The 16345-nt window shown below is 41.1% G+C and overlaps 2 protein-coding genes across 2 annotated transcripts; one reads left to right on the forward strand and one right to left on the reverse strand.

Annotated features, from left to right (window-relative positions):
* Positions 1-3174: 3174 nt before the first annotated feature.
* On the reverse strand, positions 3175-10394 carry sspn (sarcospan (Kras oncogene-associated gene)). Its single transcript, XM_030053326.1, has 3 exons — positions 9838-10394; positions 6654-6740; positions 3175-4448 (listed from the first exon to the last, which is right to left on the reverse strand). Exons 1-3 carry the CDS (start codon positions 10072-10074, stop codon positions 4089-4091), a joined length of 684 nt encoding a protein of 227 aa, XP_029909186.1. The 5' UTR covers positions 10075-10394; the 3' UTR covers positions 3175-4088.
* Positions 10395-11887: 1493 nt separating this feature from the next.
* Positions 11888-16298, forward strand: bhlhe41 (basic helix-loop-helix family, member e41). Its single transcript, XM_030053325.1, has 5 exons — positions 11888-12373; positions 12475-12541; positions 12697-12804; positions 12905-13016; positions 13520-16298. Exons 1-5 carry the CDS (start codon positions 12312-12314, stop codon positions 14443-14445), a joined length of 1275 nt encoding a protein of 424 aa, XP_029909185.1. The 5' UTR covers positions 11888-12311; the 3' UTR covers positions 14446-16298.
* Positions 16299-16345: the final 47 nt, after the last annotated feature.

Below are 16345 nucleotides of genomic sequence, written 5' to 3' on the forward strand. Positions count from 1 at the left end.
ATGGTCATTAGACTCAGGATTTCTTTCATTTTCATATCGCACCACTTCATGAGATTTAACTCCGTCCGATTTCATTTATTTCCCCTGGAATTTAAGTATTAAAATAAGGGTTGGGTGTATTTTCTAAGGAAAATAAGTACAACTCAAGTTAGTCTCCTCGTGTAGACTTATTAAATCAAGTTTGTTTCATCACGTGCGCTCAAAAGGCTGTGCTTTTCTTTGATGGGTATTTTTTTAAGTATTTATTCCTGTTATGAGTGAGTGTGAGTTGAATTGTTTAACTATTTTACCTGCCATGCACACATTCAGCCGCATTTGCTCATTTAGTATTCTAACCTTACATTTAATGAATTCCACACTGTAACTTGTTGGTTGTCTATAGATTTGCACTTGTGAGATGATAAATGAATCAGTGAGGGACCTGAACTAGCCTTTTATAATCCAGCCCTGTCATTTACCCTCTGTAGAGAGGCCCATCCCTTTTGGCTTCAGTTCGCTGTTTACGCTGGCAGGGCTACGTTTGCTCCTGCCGCCTGTGACAGCCATTAAAATTAGCTCCACGCAGTGCCATAATAGTGAGCAGCTGTCACTGCATAGACAAGAGGGGGAAAGTCCAGCATTACTGGAATGTATCAGACTCAGAGAGGGAAGGAAAGACAGACGATAATACTGGTTCCTGTCAGCCAAAGTCTCATAACCATAGTACTCTAACAATAAACACCCGCTCGCTGGTCTGTGTCTCTTAGTCAGGCCTTTTGATCTGCTGAACGTTTGCAATGTAGTGAGAAGAAGGCCAGCCTTGATATCCTCTTAAAGTCACTTTTATGCTTTGTATGATGTCAGGAAAATATTTTGGGGAAACTAAGATAGACGTGTTAGAGCACTCCAGTGCACAGTGAACCTGTTCAGCGCACGTGAGCTGTGTTTTATTTATGAACACAGCCCAAGACCAAATTAGTTCTGGGCCATTTTTCAATCTCTTTGCAAGCCACAGCTAAAAGTCACACGGTCAGCCTGTGTGTATTCAGTAGTGACAGTGTGAACGCACCCAGAGGCACGACAGTGACTGCAAGGCGATGCCCCAACACACCCCTGTAGCTCGGCCGTTTGCAAGCAATGCTTTATCCAATGTGCTTTTGAGCCAGGTGGAGGTTGAATTTTCTGATCAAACACCAATATGACCTCACAATATTATTGATATGATAAACACGATAGTGGATCTGAATTCATAGCCACACAACTCCTATTGTTTACATGTTGTTGATCTTCTCTGTGTTGTTCAGATATTGAGTTTTTTTTTTTTTTTTCCTTGAGTGATCAATCAACCACACAAAATGCTGCTCCTGAGAGAAGGGGAGGGTTTAGGGTCTGTTTTTACAGTGATTTATATAAATAAACATGTCCTCGTGATGACTGGCATGTGACTTCCTGTGTCTGGCTGTGAGATTGAGCCTTTGTGGTCACATGATGCGTCAGCATCACAACACCCCACAAGCACACAGAAAACACCACAAACGTCCCCGCCTACCATCACACACAGTGAGGATTTAAATGCAAAATGCACCACAAAACAGAATTCATAAATTATTCCCAGTATATGAGACACTTCAGTCATGGTTTATGAACTCTCTTTTAATAGTGTGGGTGATTTTCCAGGTATATGGGCAGATCTGTTAGAAACTGACAGCTAATTAAATAATACAGGAAACAGCGCTGTACTGTAAGATGTGGGCATTTCTGCTGTATGTTTGACACTTGTGGCCGAACTCGACATTATTAATGCTGTTTCCATTAAGGAGTGCACCACTAATCCTGGAAAAAAGTCATCTGGAAATGAGGCTCCAGATGTTTAATTGGAACGTGATATTCGTTTTGAAAATGAGAGGGATGAGGTGGTCGTTCACATTATAACGCTCAAACAAGGAGGAGCTTCGTTTCAAAGTAATTTATAAAATCAGCCTTCAATTTGAACAGGTCCACAAACTGTCTCTGAGTGATGTCGCAGATTAGAGTCAAAGCTCCTCGGGCTTCAGCTTTTCTTTGAGGAAGAGTTGTTCATATGGACTGCAAATTCAAATTATGCCTTACTGTGTGTGTCCCTATCAGCCTTGAAAATATGTGCCCTGGTATTTATATGGCTTTTTGAGAAGCCCAAAATGAGTGATGATATGGTTGTGTTAATGGAGAAGGATGATTTCTATATAAGGAAAACAGGAGAAAGAGATTACATTTGTCTCTGGTGTAAAGAATTATATTTTAACCACAAGCAATATGACAATTTTGAAAGAGAAATTGTACATACCGGTGTCTTTCAAAACAGTTAGAGAAGCTGCTTTCTAAAGCACCAGATTTAAGGCCTCTGTTTTAGAATAAATATTACTGTTTACCATCTTCAGTCAAGCACTTCATTCCATTATTGACAGATAGAATATAATATTGCACACTAATTACACATTCCCACAGGCCACATGTTCAATCTAATTTGCAATAGAAACTGCCTCGTGTCTGTCATTGCCATTCTGCTCTGCATGCATCTCAGGTGAATACTATTGCCGCCTAAGATGAGAGCAAAAACTAAAACCAAACAGAGCTGGCCCTCTAGATAAGGCAGAGCACCTTTAAAGCCCATTTTTCGAAAACAGAGATGCAAAATTTTGAGGCATTTTCCTCCTTTTCGCTGCTCCTGCGTAAATGAAAACAAATGAAACCCGTAAACACAGTGCGATGATTTGGATAGAACAGTCCAGCTGCCTGTCTGAATCCCCCTTTTTCACCCTAACCCGTTCCCCCTCCTTTTGTGGCTGCAGTAGTTTGACTCCTACGGGCTGTTTGAGTCATGGCTTACTGCTGGCTAGTGGCCTGGCATCCACCTTCGCATGCCACAGCCCAGCTCTGAGCCCCAGTCTGGATCCAGTGTTAGTGCTCATAAAGTGTAGCCCACAGGATATGGTGCTGCTGTCAGGTTCAGGCAGCGTTTTCGCCTCTAATCGTACATATATATGACACTGGACTGCTTTGCTTCACCTATAAAACATATGCTTTCTTGTCATTTTTCATCAAGGAATTTATCCAGAAGATTTTGGGGGATATTCACAAACTGCATGACAAAAAATGTTATGTCAAATGTAACAAAACAGAAGCTGATCATAGAAACTTTAATTTTTTTTTTTTTTTTAGTTCTTTTCCACTGATGTAAAAATGAAAAAATGAATTACAGTAGCCAGTCTAACACAGCTGTAAACATTATTACGGCAATGAAAACCTCAAGATCTTTTTGTTTTGATTGTGCAATATCACATAAAAGGATCTTTTGCTTACATTATGCCTGACTGCCATAGTTTTCAGACTGAAGACTTAAACTAAAAATGTTGAGCCCCGGAGAAAGATTGTTGATACCGCATGTAGTTATTAAATAATTACTTTTGCTTTTCAATGTGAGAAAACCACTTTCCAAACATGATGTTATCATTCACTTAATTCCACAACACACTGATTAAGTTTGCCACCTCAAGTATCACTGGAGGACATAATCGCAATGAATCTTAAACCAAAGTAAAAATTTCAAGACTATGTAGATTTTTAGGATATGTGAAGTTTTTCAGAAAAGTTCCCCTTTAAGTGGTTTAGTACTGTACTTCATTAACGTAAGAATTAATCAAATGTAGCATATATATATAATGGCTACATGTCAGTATCAACAGGAAAAACTGTCAGCTTTGCAATCATCAGGACTTTTGGAAAGATTATAAAAATTCCAAGATCTTAAACACAAAAGACTGGCGCTGTTTTCCAAAAATAGACCATCTGTTGTTTTTTTTTCTCTTTAAATTATTGAAGTTATCCTAATAACACTGGCAATTGTAAGTACAAAGTTATAAGAGTGGCATACAAAATTTGTGCAAAAAGCCAGTATAGTAAAACACAACCACCCCCAAAAATATATAACTTGAGATCAAAGAGAACACATTTATGCACACACCAAAATGGTAAGCGTTCCAAGGCCTGTCCATAAAAGTGTAATCACGGCAGGCGGCATTATTCTACCCTCCATCCTGATTCACTGATCAGCCCATCAGCTTTTCATCACCTCAGACCTTCTGCCACTGCTGGGCGGAGGGAGAGCCAATCTGCAAACCAACGAAGAAGACCTGGTAGCGGTGCTTCCACATGATAAAGGCACCGACGGCACAGACAATGGCTTGGGCCAGGTTCAGCACGATCTGGAGCAGGAAGTACAGCGTGAGAGTCCCGGTGATCACTTCGCAGTCGTCGACCGCTTCGTAGGTGAAGGTGCGAGCGATGGGGTCATCTGGGTCCAGTTTGCACATGCAGTTTTCTCCCTCCAGCTCACAGTTGAAGTTACTGGCCTGTGAGTAGTGGTGTCCGGCAAAAGCCATGACAAGCACAGAGATGACCAGGCCAATCGTACACAGGACAAAGTACAGGAGCTGCAGACGGCAGAGAGAGGACAGAGGGGAGAAAATCCCAGTATGAAATGTGAAGGAGTTGTCTTTTACGAACAGTGCACTCTTTACATGGGGGAATATGCTGCCGCTTTAGTCTCCTGTGTTAAGATTAAATCAAAGTGTATGCTTGCAAGTGAATTCTGTCTCAGTGCCCTTGGCATGTTCAATTACCCACAATACTACAGGGCAGCATCTTACCCTGAGACTAGGAGCCACGCTCTTAGCACAGAACAGACACTGCACTTGTGAGATTCCCCTGCAGCTACAGCAGCTTCCCACCTTTGTCCACATCTTGTGTGAGTACACATTATGTTGAATGACAGAGTGTGTCTAAAAATATGGCTGGTAATATGTGACAGAGGCTTTGTGCAGTTTATGCAATTACACAATCTCAATAACTCTAACCCCTCATCTTAATCCATCCCTTATATAACAGGAGCCCTCATTCACTGGTGTATTTGCTCTCAGTTACACGCTGCTTATGGAATTATGCAAGCGATGAGCGTTGCTTGATTTGAAATGACATTTATGTTAATTTTGGAACAGCTGTGAAATTCGGAATATGGGTGGCTACCAGAAGATATATGTATAACAAATGCATCAACAAGTACCTTTTGAGCCTTGTTCAAGCATACAGAAACCCCATGAAGCATCAGAAACCCAAAAACCAGTATAAAATGAAAGGAGCCAACACTCATATTATTGCTGTTTGCACCTGAAATGCGTTTCACGAAGTGCTTTGAAGCACATAAAGGCATGAACACTGAAAAAAAATTTTAACTTGAAAAAAAGTGTTTGATAACCCAAGTGCCTTGAAACACCAAATTAAGATTTGAAAGAGATATCAGATATCCAAGCCCCCCCATCTGAACAATTTGTAACAATTTTCTTCAAAAATGTCTCCAGTCAAAGTAAATTTATACCCATCAGACTGCTTACGCGTCTCTTAAAAGCCTTACCCCAAGGGCGATTCAGTCGAGTAAATGAGGCGCCTGGGGATTAAACCCATAGACTCTAAACATACGCGTGAATACTGCAGAGCCCCAAACATCCAAGCTAGTTGGGTGTTTGACATCAATTAATAAAAGCACAAAAGTGATAAGGGGCAATCATAAAGAGACACAGAGCACTAATTGCAACTATTTTGACATGCAAATTATTAGGCATTTTTCGTGGAGAACTTTAATTTGTGACACAATGGTATACACTGATAAGACAGTACAAAAAAGGCCATAGACACTGATATAATACTAAAGAATGGGCCAAATACAAACCCACAAAGTCTGAAGCCATGACAGATGTGACTGTATTCATAGACTCACTGCACCACCTGATCGTGTCCTTTCCCAATTTATTCTGTTGTGAAGGCACTGCCATACTTCCAAATGAAGGAAATATATGTTAAAATATAAAACATGATAAATATGTAAGTGGTTTCAGTTTGTTTGTAACCTGCAAAATACTTAAATCGGTTTATCGAACTCTACTTTGTAAATTAAGATGCAAATCAAAATAACTTGCTCCTTTGGTGTCTCAGAGTGTCAGATGGTATTTAAAAAATAACATTTAGATTATAAGCAGACTTTTATCTTCATACCTTCCTACAAACATGGTTTGCAGATTAGCCGCACTTCTACTTATTGCAAAACACAATTAAAGCAGCGTTTTGAACCACTGTCTTCCAACAGCGTATGTACTCATTTGAGTCTGGTGTTTCAGACGATGCTAACAGAAAAAAACGGCATGGTGCTTCTAGTGACTTTCTTCTCAGTGGCAAGCAATGTTGGGCTGATTTTAATTGCCTAGAAATTCCAACTGCATACATTGTATGGCCAATTAAGCTACATGAACAAGTCGCATCTAATGAACATACTTATCCACTCATAGGCATCCTGCAGAGCTCTTGCAAACAGGAATGCAGTTTGATGTCTTTCTCTCTATACCATTCACAACAGTTTCAGGTTCCCATCCTGAGCACAGCCACACCACCATGTAGTGCCAACTTTACCAAACCTTAATGAGTAAATCGCTGTTCTCTGCAAAGCCCTGGGCTGTAAAATACACTGGCACTTTTGACCATTTACATTTACCACAGCTAAGACTCTAAAACTGATTTGAAAATCAAAAGAGACAGATTTATTTCATTTCACTTTCATATAAAATGTGTCAGGATGCCTTTAGACCCACCTTGGCAATGAATTGCATAGAAGTCCTCTCATCAGGGAGATAGGTGATAAAGTACAGGATGAGGCCCAGGATGGCAACCAAACACAGCTGTAACAACAGAAAAGAAAAAGGTTTGGCATAGTTTGGTTAGACTCACTGATATCAGTACTTTGGAAATCTCAAATTTTGCGGCCTTCCATTATCAGAACAATGGTAACTAAACTTGATGTACTCATGTCGCCATGATGTAACATATGTTGGCATTGCATACATGTATGGGGTGTTGTTTCTAGAGAGCTTTTGTGTCCAGGCTTTCATGAGTTTCTATTAATATTACACTATTCAACAGTAAGTTGTCATCTGATTACATTATCACAGCTATGGTAAATTAGAAGATTTTCCTCTTCTTTGGGATAATTCTACCACACACACCCCCGCCCTCCGCCTCTGTGTCTCTCTCACATGCACACACACACACACTCACACTCTATCTCTTCGGTGCAATTGGAGTCTTGTGACTAACGTGCAGCATCTTATTTAAATGTTTTTCCCAGGTTCTTAAGCAGTCGGGATTCTCTGGAAAGTTCGTGATGACCTCAGTGTTTTTCACTTGGCTGAATCTCGTGAGGATCTAACTCGGGATGTTCAAGTGTCCGGGGATGTTTTTGATTGCACATAGCATCTGTAATGGGTTAAGACAGTGAGCTGACCAGGCAAAAACAACCATGTTTTTTTGTGAACCAAAATTTGACCTTATGACTTATCCTGAACTCTGAGGATAAGTAAAAAAAACATATTTCAGAAGTTACAGATTTACTGTGTTTTGTTCAAATTGGCACAAGGACAATAATCATAATAATTCAGCTTGATTATCTTTAGCCCAAACATCTCCAAGTCCATAACAGATCCTGGCTGTTTGACGTCCTATAGCAGACATTACAGTATTTGGAAAAAAAATGTGTCCCCAGATGAGGGACTTTAAATCAATAATGTTTAAATAAATTTGTGAACAGAATTAAAATTATATCATGCTGCGCGGTACATTAAACACATGAGGCTTCTTCATCTATAGTGGCTATATGACACAAGAGGCTTTTTCATCTGTATTGGCTATATGATCAAATGAGGGTTCTTGTGACTAAAGACAGAGATATAAAAGGTTTGCTCAGCAGCGTTATGAAGGTCTTTTTTCATCATCATATGTTTCACCTCTAACCAAATATATCTTATCCTTTCTGAACAGGCAGAACCTTCCAAATTGCTCCAACTGAGTAATTTTTGGAGATTTTAGGGGTTACACATAAATGACATCCAGTAAGGCCACAGGACCTGATGAGCTGATGATCTTTCGGCCGAACTGTTTAAATGTTTGGTCTATGAAACAAGTGCCCATCTGAAGACCATGTTCATATAATGATATAATGTAGGTAAATTGCCTGATAATCACTGATTAATATCAGTGATTATCAGTGATTATCAGGCATAATGACCCCTTGGCTTGCAAAGGCTACAAGCCTATCTCATTACCTCAAATGAGCAAAGATTTTATCAAAAATATTTGCTTATCATGTATCTGCTGTCATTGATCCAGACCAGGCTAGTTTTATTCACAACATAAATGTGTCATTCAGACATATTTCATCAGCAGTCAGCACCAGGACAAAACATCAACAGCAATGATTTCACTGGATAAGGAGAACGCCATTTACTGCACTGCAGTGTGACTGTTCCTTTCTGACTTTAGAGGCTTTTGGTTTTGGTTACAGCACTATGAGATGTATTCAGTTTATGTATAACCAGCTTGATGCAACAGCCCAAAAAACACAAATTGAGCTAATGCTAGCTGTTTCAAGCTGGCATTAGGGCACCACTGGGGGCACCACTGAGACTGTATCTTTTTTGGCCGACTGTTGAACTGCCAGCAGAGGCTATCGGGAAAGATCCAAACTTTCCTGGAGTCAAAGTGTGCGTTTCAGCCAAAAATGCTTTATGCTGATAATAAACTGCTTTTTGTCTCAGACCGAAACAAATGAATCTGTTTAGTACCAAAATAAATAAATAAATAAATAAATAGAAATCATCTGGTTACAAAGTGCTCACAACTGGTTGAACTCTGAGACACTCCCTCCCATATTATTCTTTACTTGATCCCATGTAAATTATTTAGAGTAGGAATGTCCAGAAGGGTAAGGTCACTTGGTTCATGTGATCTGTGTCCTGGAAGGGGTAAACAAATACTGTAGTAACTTCAGTCGACATAAAAACCTATAATTTACTCTCTACCTGAAGAAGCGTTTACGGATTAATTTTGAATGCCACTCTCTGATAAAATCATGTGTCTACAAAATATGTACATACTAACACTACCATCTATATCCATGCTTGCTGGTGTGTTCCTGTCAAAGCATATGCACAAACTATATGTGTGCGCATGTATATGGGCTTTCCTGTGCAACATATTTGTACACACAATATATGCAGATGGATACAGACATGATTACATGTTATAAATGTAATCAGTTGGACCAATTATTTATTTCTAAGCTATATAGGCTGGGAAACTTTCTTTTCTACAACTACCTTGAACCTTTAAATATCTGGCATTAAAGTTGAATTTTTTGTAAATGATTTGTGCAGAGTCTGCATGTGTGTGTTTGTGTGTGTCTGTGTGTGTGTTGATGAGCCAGATGGTAAGGATGACAGGGAGGCGTATCTATTTGCAAGTGCAGTAAAAAAGTGTTTCAAGCTTCTAGAGTCCGAGCAGAATTGAGGCATGCTGGGACAAAAAGAGGGAGAGGGTAGAAGTTAACCTGTACTTGGCTTGGTGCATCTGCCAAGATTGACACGATTCACCAGACATATAACAAAGACGAGGGTGGGTGCAAGCAAGATGGTAAAACAGAGATGGATGCGAGATTAAGGCGATGATTATATTTGTGTTTGCTGTCAGGTGAAGGTAACAGTTGGAGAATTGTTAGAATATGACAAGTGATTTCCCACGTCCATAGTTACAGTAACTCCAGGCTCGGCTAGGGGTGTAAGGGCCAAAGCTGACATACAGTGAGCTGAGGATAGTAAAAAAAATAAAAGATATAGGTAGGGGTCATGCAGCAGAATCAGATATGGGATGAAAGCAACTGAGGTTCCATGCAAATGCACGACTGGTGCATAGAGGGTGATACTAGAGCATAAGGACAGAGCTTACAATGATCCCGGCCCAGTGTGGTGTCTCCCTGGCTAGAAGCGAGGGGCTGATGGCCAGCATAAGGAAGGCCACAGCTGTGATGGCCACCCCCAGCAGCAGCTGGAGCAGGGCGATGAGCAGAGGGAAGTGACAGCCACAACACTTGTGGGCGTCCTCTGGCGCTGGCCCTTCATCACTCCTCGTCATACCCTTCTTCTCCTTCTCCTGGCCCGAGAAACCTTTTTCCCCCTTTCTCATCTCTTTCCTGTCTTCAGTGAAGCCCTTCTTTAGCCCTCGAGATGGCTGTTTTCACTCCCTTGTTTCCCTTTCTGTCCTCGCGACTTTTACTGTTGTTCTGTTTGGGGTGGACTAGGCTGCCCTACAGTCTGCCTCTCCCCCCCTTCCCTTCCCCTTCCTGCTGAGGCCTCCTCTCACTATAAGCCCAGCTCGGCTGCTACTTGGAATAAGAGAAGGCTCTGAACTAATATGGAAAACATTTGGACTGGATTCCTTCAGCAGCTCCAGTGCCACATATAGAGCAGCAGCATACTGTGGAGGAAAGGAAGAGGAGGGAAGGGGGAAAGACAGACACAAAGGGGGACTGCAACATACGACTACAAGCTGACTGTAAAATGAAGCCACTTGTAGTCACACTGTAGGAAAGAAAGGGAAAGTCAGGGCAAATCAGCAGGTATGAGTTAAATAAAAACTGACACCAAAAAGGTCATATTTTGTTCCAAAGCAGGAGTGACTGGATCACTCTTTGTCAACACTGTTACACAAAAGGACCATATGCTGCAGGGCAGAAAAAGTCACATGATTGAGAGGAAGAAGTAATGTGATCATAAGACATGTGAGGGCATTACTGTGGCTCTGATCCTCTATGAAAATGATGAAGACTTGCAATAATTGGTGGAAATAATGTGAAGGCCTTGGTGGAAGGAATGTAGGAGGCAATTAAGACAACTTCATGCCAATTTCACACGGTTAAAATGAAAATTCTGTTACTACAAGCTTCACAATTATCTCAGTTAAACCATCTGTAATGTCAGTCATTCCTCAGAGCAGGCATACCTATAAAATCACAAATCATAATCAATACATTTGGTCCAAACTCATTCAGATTCAGCAACATGCCACAGATGTACCACATTTGTGATAATGCATAGATTACATACACAAATTAGATTGTAATAGACAGTCTTGGGTCCCTCTGTTTTGAGGTCACATGACACGTTTTATGCTTTCTTGTCTGTCTGCAAAAACATGATGAATAGCATTAATTATTAGCATTAATTAATTTCTGAGTACACTCCCAGAAACACATCTAATGATGCTTAATGTGGCAAAAGTGTCAGTTTCAAAAGCCATTTTTTATTTTAAAGTCACATTCAAACCTTTTATGAACACTTCGGCAAAAAATTCGTCACGTTATTAGCTTTTTTTTTTTTTTTTTTAATATATACATTATTGAACAAAGACACGCAGGCGTCTGAGATTAATATGAAACCGCGACGCACGTGTCTGAGCACACTGCTGGGTCAATTCCATGGTTACTGACGACGCACCTTTGGGCGACTGGAGTGGATGAGTAGGTTACCCTGCCCTGCCTCATGCAACTACAGAGAATAACACACACACACACACACACACACTTGACTTTCTTTCACATTTACCTCCATATGATCAGTGATATGATCAGCAAATTATCATGGATGTCATCTGGCAATGGGGAATTATGACCTGCCATACCTTAGTCTAAATAAGTCCGAATTTGATCTTGTATATTTTTTATGATTGTAAAGAGATTGTAATTGTAATGAATTTACGCTGAAGCCATATCTTAAAAATGGGGTAGCATCTGAGACCTGTGTTCCCTCTAAATAGTGCATGTGCGCAACACAGTTTGATGAATTATGCCTAATAATAATTTAAGATATCACATGAGACCCATGCCCTGTCAGATTAGTAATGGCTGCACTTGTCCCCAGGGATTTAGGGGATATTAGCGGGCTGCTAAGTTTTGATGGCAGATGATATTAGATGCAGGGACTTTGCCATACCTCGGGGTTCAGCGAATTGACGCCGCTGCGCTGTTTGGACCAGCGTTATCCAAGCATGTGCCCTTTTTCCTGTCCTACATTTTACGCATGAATCGGGTATCGCCATGGACAAAATTGTTAGGACTACGTAGCATCGCTATGGGAACAGTGGATGGCAACTAACACAGAGAAGGTCTAATTACCGGACTTTGTGCTGGTGCAGGTTACACGTGAGTCGGAAGCTGTTCCCTACCGGAGGCGCGCGTGCGCTCTCACCACAGCACCGACGGTTCGCAAAGTGGCAGCTCAGGAAACTATAGACATCAGTCTAAAGCGCAGCTCCACTGGAGGACACGCACTGTGCAACATCTCCCTCAGCCTCATTGTTTGTGGACTGTGGAATAACAAACATTCCCCAAAGAGGCTCAGTAAGGATAACCAGCGAGAGAAATTATGGATGAAAGAATACCGCATTTACAGGACAGGCAGTTTATGGAGCACACCGATTTCCTGGGGTGAGTGTCGCGTTTGGCAAACTCTTTCCAACTATGTCTTATTAAGCTGCTGTAAAAACTTAGGAGATTAATCGATTGCATTTTTTAATCATTTACTTTAGGGTGGATTACCCATCTCTCTACATGTGCAAATCTAAAAGAGGAATGAAACGCGAGGATGGTGGGAAGGTGCGCACGGTTTGTCAATATTTGACACTTAAATAGTATTAATTTGATAGCACCACCATTGTCATTTCTTAAAATGCCTACCCTGGCTCATTTGCAGTGTAAGTTTTACAGCTCTTTGTCTTCGGTGTTGTGAACGATCCTATCTCTGCCAGCAGGACGCATACAAGTTACCACACCGGTTGATAGAGAAGAAGAGGAGAGACAGAATCAACGAATGTATTGGCCAGCTGAAGGACTTATTACCTGAGCATCTGAAGCTGACGGTTAGAGCCTAACATTACAAAGTTTTGAAATGCCAAGTGAATTTGGTTTTATATGCCAGTGGTTTTACAGCCAATGGAAGTATGTTTTTTTCCCCCACAGACGCTCGGGCATTTGGAGAAAGCAGTTGTCCTGGAGTTAACACTGAAACATTTAAACGCACTGACCGCTGTCACTGAGCAGCAGCACCAGAAGATCATTGCTTTGCAGAATGGTAAGGTGTATGCATGAAGTTTGCCATAGCCAAGTTTTGTAACAATCGAGAAACTTCGCTTCTTGATAATTTGCTATGCAACGAGATCAGTTAGATTGGATTAGAATTAGTATATTAAAATAGATTACATGAAACTTTAATATTACCATGCATGGGAAACTGTCGTTGCAGCAGCAGGAGGCAGGATAGAACAAACACACAGTACTGAGACACAAAGAGCGCATATTGAGAATACTAGGCTACAACATTTATGAAGACAGTTGCCAGACTCACAGGTTGGAGATGTGCAGGTGTGCACGGTCAGCTGTTCATATTATCAGCATGCAGACATGCAAACGTGCTGTTGACATGAGTCAGAAAAAAAACCTGCTGGATGGCAAGACTTTTCTTGACATGCAGGCTTATTATGTGCTGCGATAATCAACTGAATTTATTCATTTGTTTATTTAAATTGATTTATTAAATTAATTTATTTGTTTTGTATTTAATTTACATCTTTATAGGCGACCGGTCGATGAAATCTTCCATTCATGCCGATCTGGATGCGTTCCACTCCGGGTTCCAGGCCTGTGCCAAAGAGGTCCTGCAGTACCTGAACCAATTTGAGAACTGGACTACAAGAGAGCAGAGGTGCGCGCAGCTCATCAGCCACCTACACAAGGTCTTAGCGCAGTTCCAGTCTGGCGCGCCGCCGTTCCAGCACCAGCTACCCGCTGGGGAGCCACAGGACCGTGATGGACAGAAAGGTGACAGTCAAGCCAACTGTGTCCCGGTCATCCAGAGGACCCAAGCGGGGGAGCTAACCGAGAATGACACAGACACGGACAGTGGATATGGCGGTGAAGCCGAAAAGAACGATGGCAAAGATAAAGAATTTGAGCGCAATAAAGCGCAGGGACCCAAGGCAGTAAAGATCAAGCAAGAGTTTGGAGATGATCGCGCTGCCAAAAAACCAAAGATGAACTGGCCTGGAAATGGCTTAACAGGCGCAGACCCTACCAGACCAGATCTGGCGTTTATGAATTCTCTGATGGGAATAACTGGTGTGGGACAGCAGACACCCATTTGCATGCCTTTTTACTTCATTAACCCCTCAGCCGCAGCGTCGTATATGCCTTTTTTCGATAAAAGTAACCTTGAAAAGTATGTGTACCCAGCGGCAGCCGCACTCACATCCCCTTTCCCCTGGTTATACCCTGGGATTCCTGCACACGCATCAGCAGCGGCGGCCGCCGCTGCAGCGGCAGCTTTCCCCGGGCTGTCTGCACACTTTGGAGCCTCTTCTCAATCAAAGGACTCCCAGTCTCCAGATAATGACGGGTCAAATGAGGCAGAGCTCGGCTTACCTGAGGAGAGAGAGGAGAGTCCCGGGAGTGACGAACGTGACGGTGACGTAGTCGATACATCCCAGGAGAACAAGAATACATAATCAGTTTTTCTGCTTGTCAAACGGGCTAATCTGTCTGTGTTACTTTTTCGTGAATTCTGCTAAGGAGTTTATGTACTCTCGTTTTTTATTAGGCTAGTTTTATGACAAAGTTTCACAGTAAAAATTTCTCATGTAATATCTTGGCGAAACAGGGGACAGTTGTGACGGCGTGTGCCTTTTGCACTTATGCTAGATTAATCAATTTGAATGATTATCGACGATGATTGACACTAATACACGTCTGTGTTGACTGAAGGGCATATTGTGCTGGAGTTAGTTTTTTATCTACTTTGATAAAATATTTTGAAATGGCAGTATTGGTGCCAAAACTTTGGGTAATAGATCAGTGCGCAATATCCCTATCCCAATCAATGAGTCTCTTTGGATGTATCATGTTGCAACTGACCTCTGCCAAGGTTAATAACAGCTTGGCTGACTCTGACTGTAAATATAATTACCTGGAAGATAGTCTGATTCATTAACATGTAAATGTGCACTAAATGGGCCTATGTAATAAGTGCTCGAGGAAGTATAACGCCTACGGTACCTCATCCCCGACCCTCCCTCTGGGCAGGATAACTGGGAGGCTCATTACTGTCCCTTCTGAAATGAAATGACTGGGACCCCCACCCCCTCCCTAATAACCACCACAACAACCATACATTGATCATGTTGAAATTATGGGAGTAATGTTTTTTCTGCTCTCTCTCTTCATGGCAACTCAAAACTCCCACCACCAGTGAACAAGTTCTTATGTTGATAGGCTTCATAATGGAAAAGACAAACAAAAGCCCTTCATTCAAAGGCGAGTGCTTGACCAGCATATTGTATGTTCCTCAAATAAAGCATTCTGCACAGAGATGCAGTGACCTGTACCTCCGATAAACATTGTACTAAAGTAGGATAGCACCTTATAGATCTTTAATATTGAATGTACCTGTATTTTCCCAGCTGATGAAGTTTGTATGTAGGACGATCTTTACTCTTTGAGATGTAAAGTGCACTTTTCTCTGCCTTTGGAAGCCCCCTCCCCACCCCAACCCTCCCAAAAAAGTCACCTTACAGTCATGAAAGTCAATCACTGTAGTTCTCTTTTAACCTTTTTATTGTTGTTGAGTAATCTTGAAAGAAAAAAAAAACACACACACACAATATCCTTTCAAAAGAGAGAGTAGAGATACAAGATGCTTTTGTGGTGATTTGATGCACTGAAGCAGTTGTTAAATAATTCCTCTAATTCAATAAAACACTGCTCATTTCTAGCTCTTATGAATCAGGGTATATGATTCAAATCATAATCAGTTTTGAGAAGCCCTGAATCCCATTACATGGCCGCAGTATCCCTGAAACTCTGTGTTATATGCTATCATCATATATATACAACCTTGCTTTTCAAATACTTGATAAAGGTGGAAAGGAAACTGTGGTCACATGACCAGCAGTTGAGGCCATTGCTGTGTTAGGATCTTTAGAAATCTTGGCCTGTTTTCTAAGAGATTAATTCCGGCAAGTGTGGTGTTGTTTGGTTGTTTAAGTCCCACATGAGACTGAATAGACAGATGATTTTCACTTTATTTTGCATATATGACATCGCTTTTATAGTTTTGTTCAGCTGTTTTTGCCTCAAATCTGCCATGTTCTCAACTGTTATATAAAGTGGCATGTGTGTTTGTAAATAGTTTTTGTGAATATAAACTACCATAAAATATACATGTCTATGTCAATGTTGTAGAAGTCTATGGATTTTTTAAAAAAGAAAAGATTTAACTGAGCAACTGTTGCACATTTCGTTAATGCTTTACACATGATGTTCTAAATTATTGCTGATGAGTTGTAAAATAAATATCAAAACCAAACTATATGCAGGTTCACTTCTCTTTTAACACAAACCGGGCATGTG

This window comes from Myripristis murdjan, chromosome 6, assembly GCF_902150065.1.
Source record: "Myripristis murdjan chromosome 6, fMyrMur1.1, whole genome shotgun sequence".
Lineage (NCBI taxonomy): Eukaryota > Metazoa > Chordata > Actinopteri > Holocentriformes > Holocentridae > Myripristis > Myripristis murdjan.

Excerpts from the sequence above, each read along its gene's own strand:
- sspn (XM_030053326.1), bottom strand. The coding sequence starts at position 10,074 with ATGAGAAAGGGGGAAAAAGGTTTCTCGGGCCAGGAGAAGGAGAAGAAG. Across the intron at positions 6,741-9,837 it reads CACACTGGGCCGGGATCATT|CTGTGTTTGGTTGCCATCCT; the intron begins GTAAGCTCTGTC and ends CTGTTGTTACAG. Across the intron at positions 4,449-6,653 it reads CTATGCAATTCATTGCCAAG|CTCCTGTACTTTGTCCTGTG; the intron begins GTGGGTCTAAAG and ends TGCCGTCTGCAG.
- bhlhe41 (XM_030053325.1), top strand. The coding sequence starts at position 12,312 with ATGGATGAAAGAATACCGCATTTACAGGACAGGCAGTTTATGGAGCAC. Across the intron at positions 12,374-12,474 it reads GAGCACACCGATTTCCTGGG|GGTGGATTACCCATCTCTCT; the intron begins GTGAGTGTCGCG and ends CATTTACTTTAG. Across the intron at positions 12,805-12,904 it reads CTGAGCATCTGAAGCTGACG|ACGCTCGGGCATTTGGAGAA; the intron begins GTTAGAGCCTAA and ends TTTCCCCCACAG.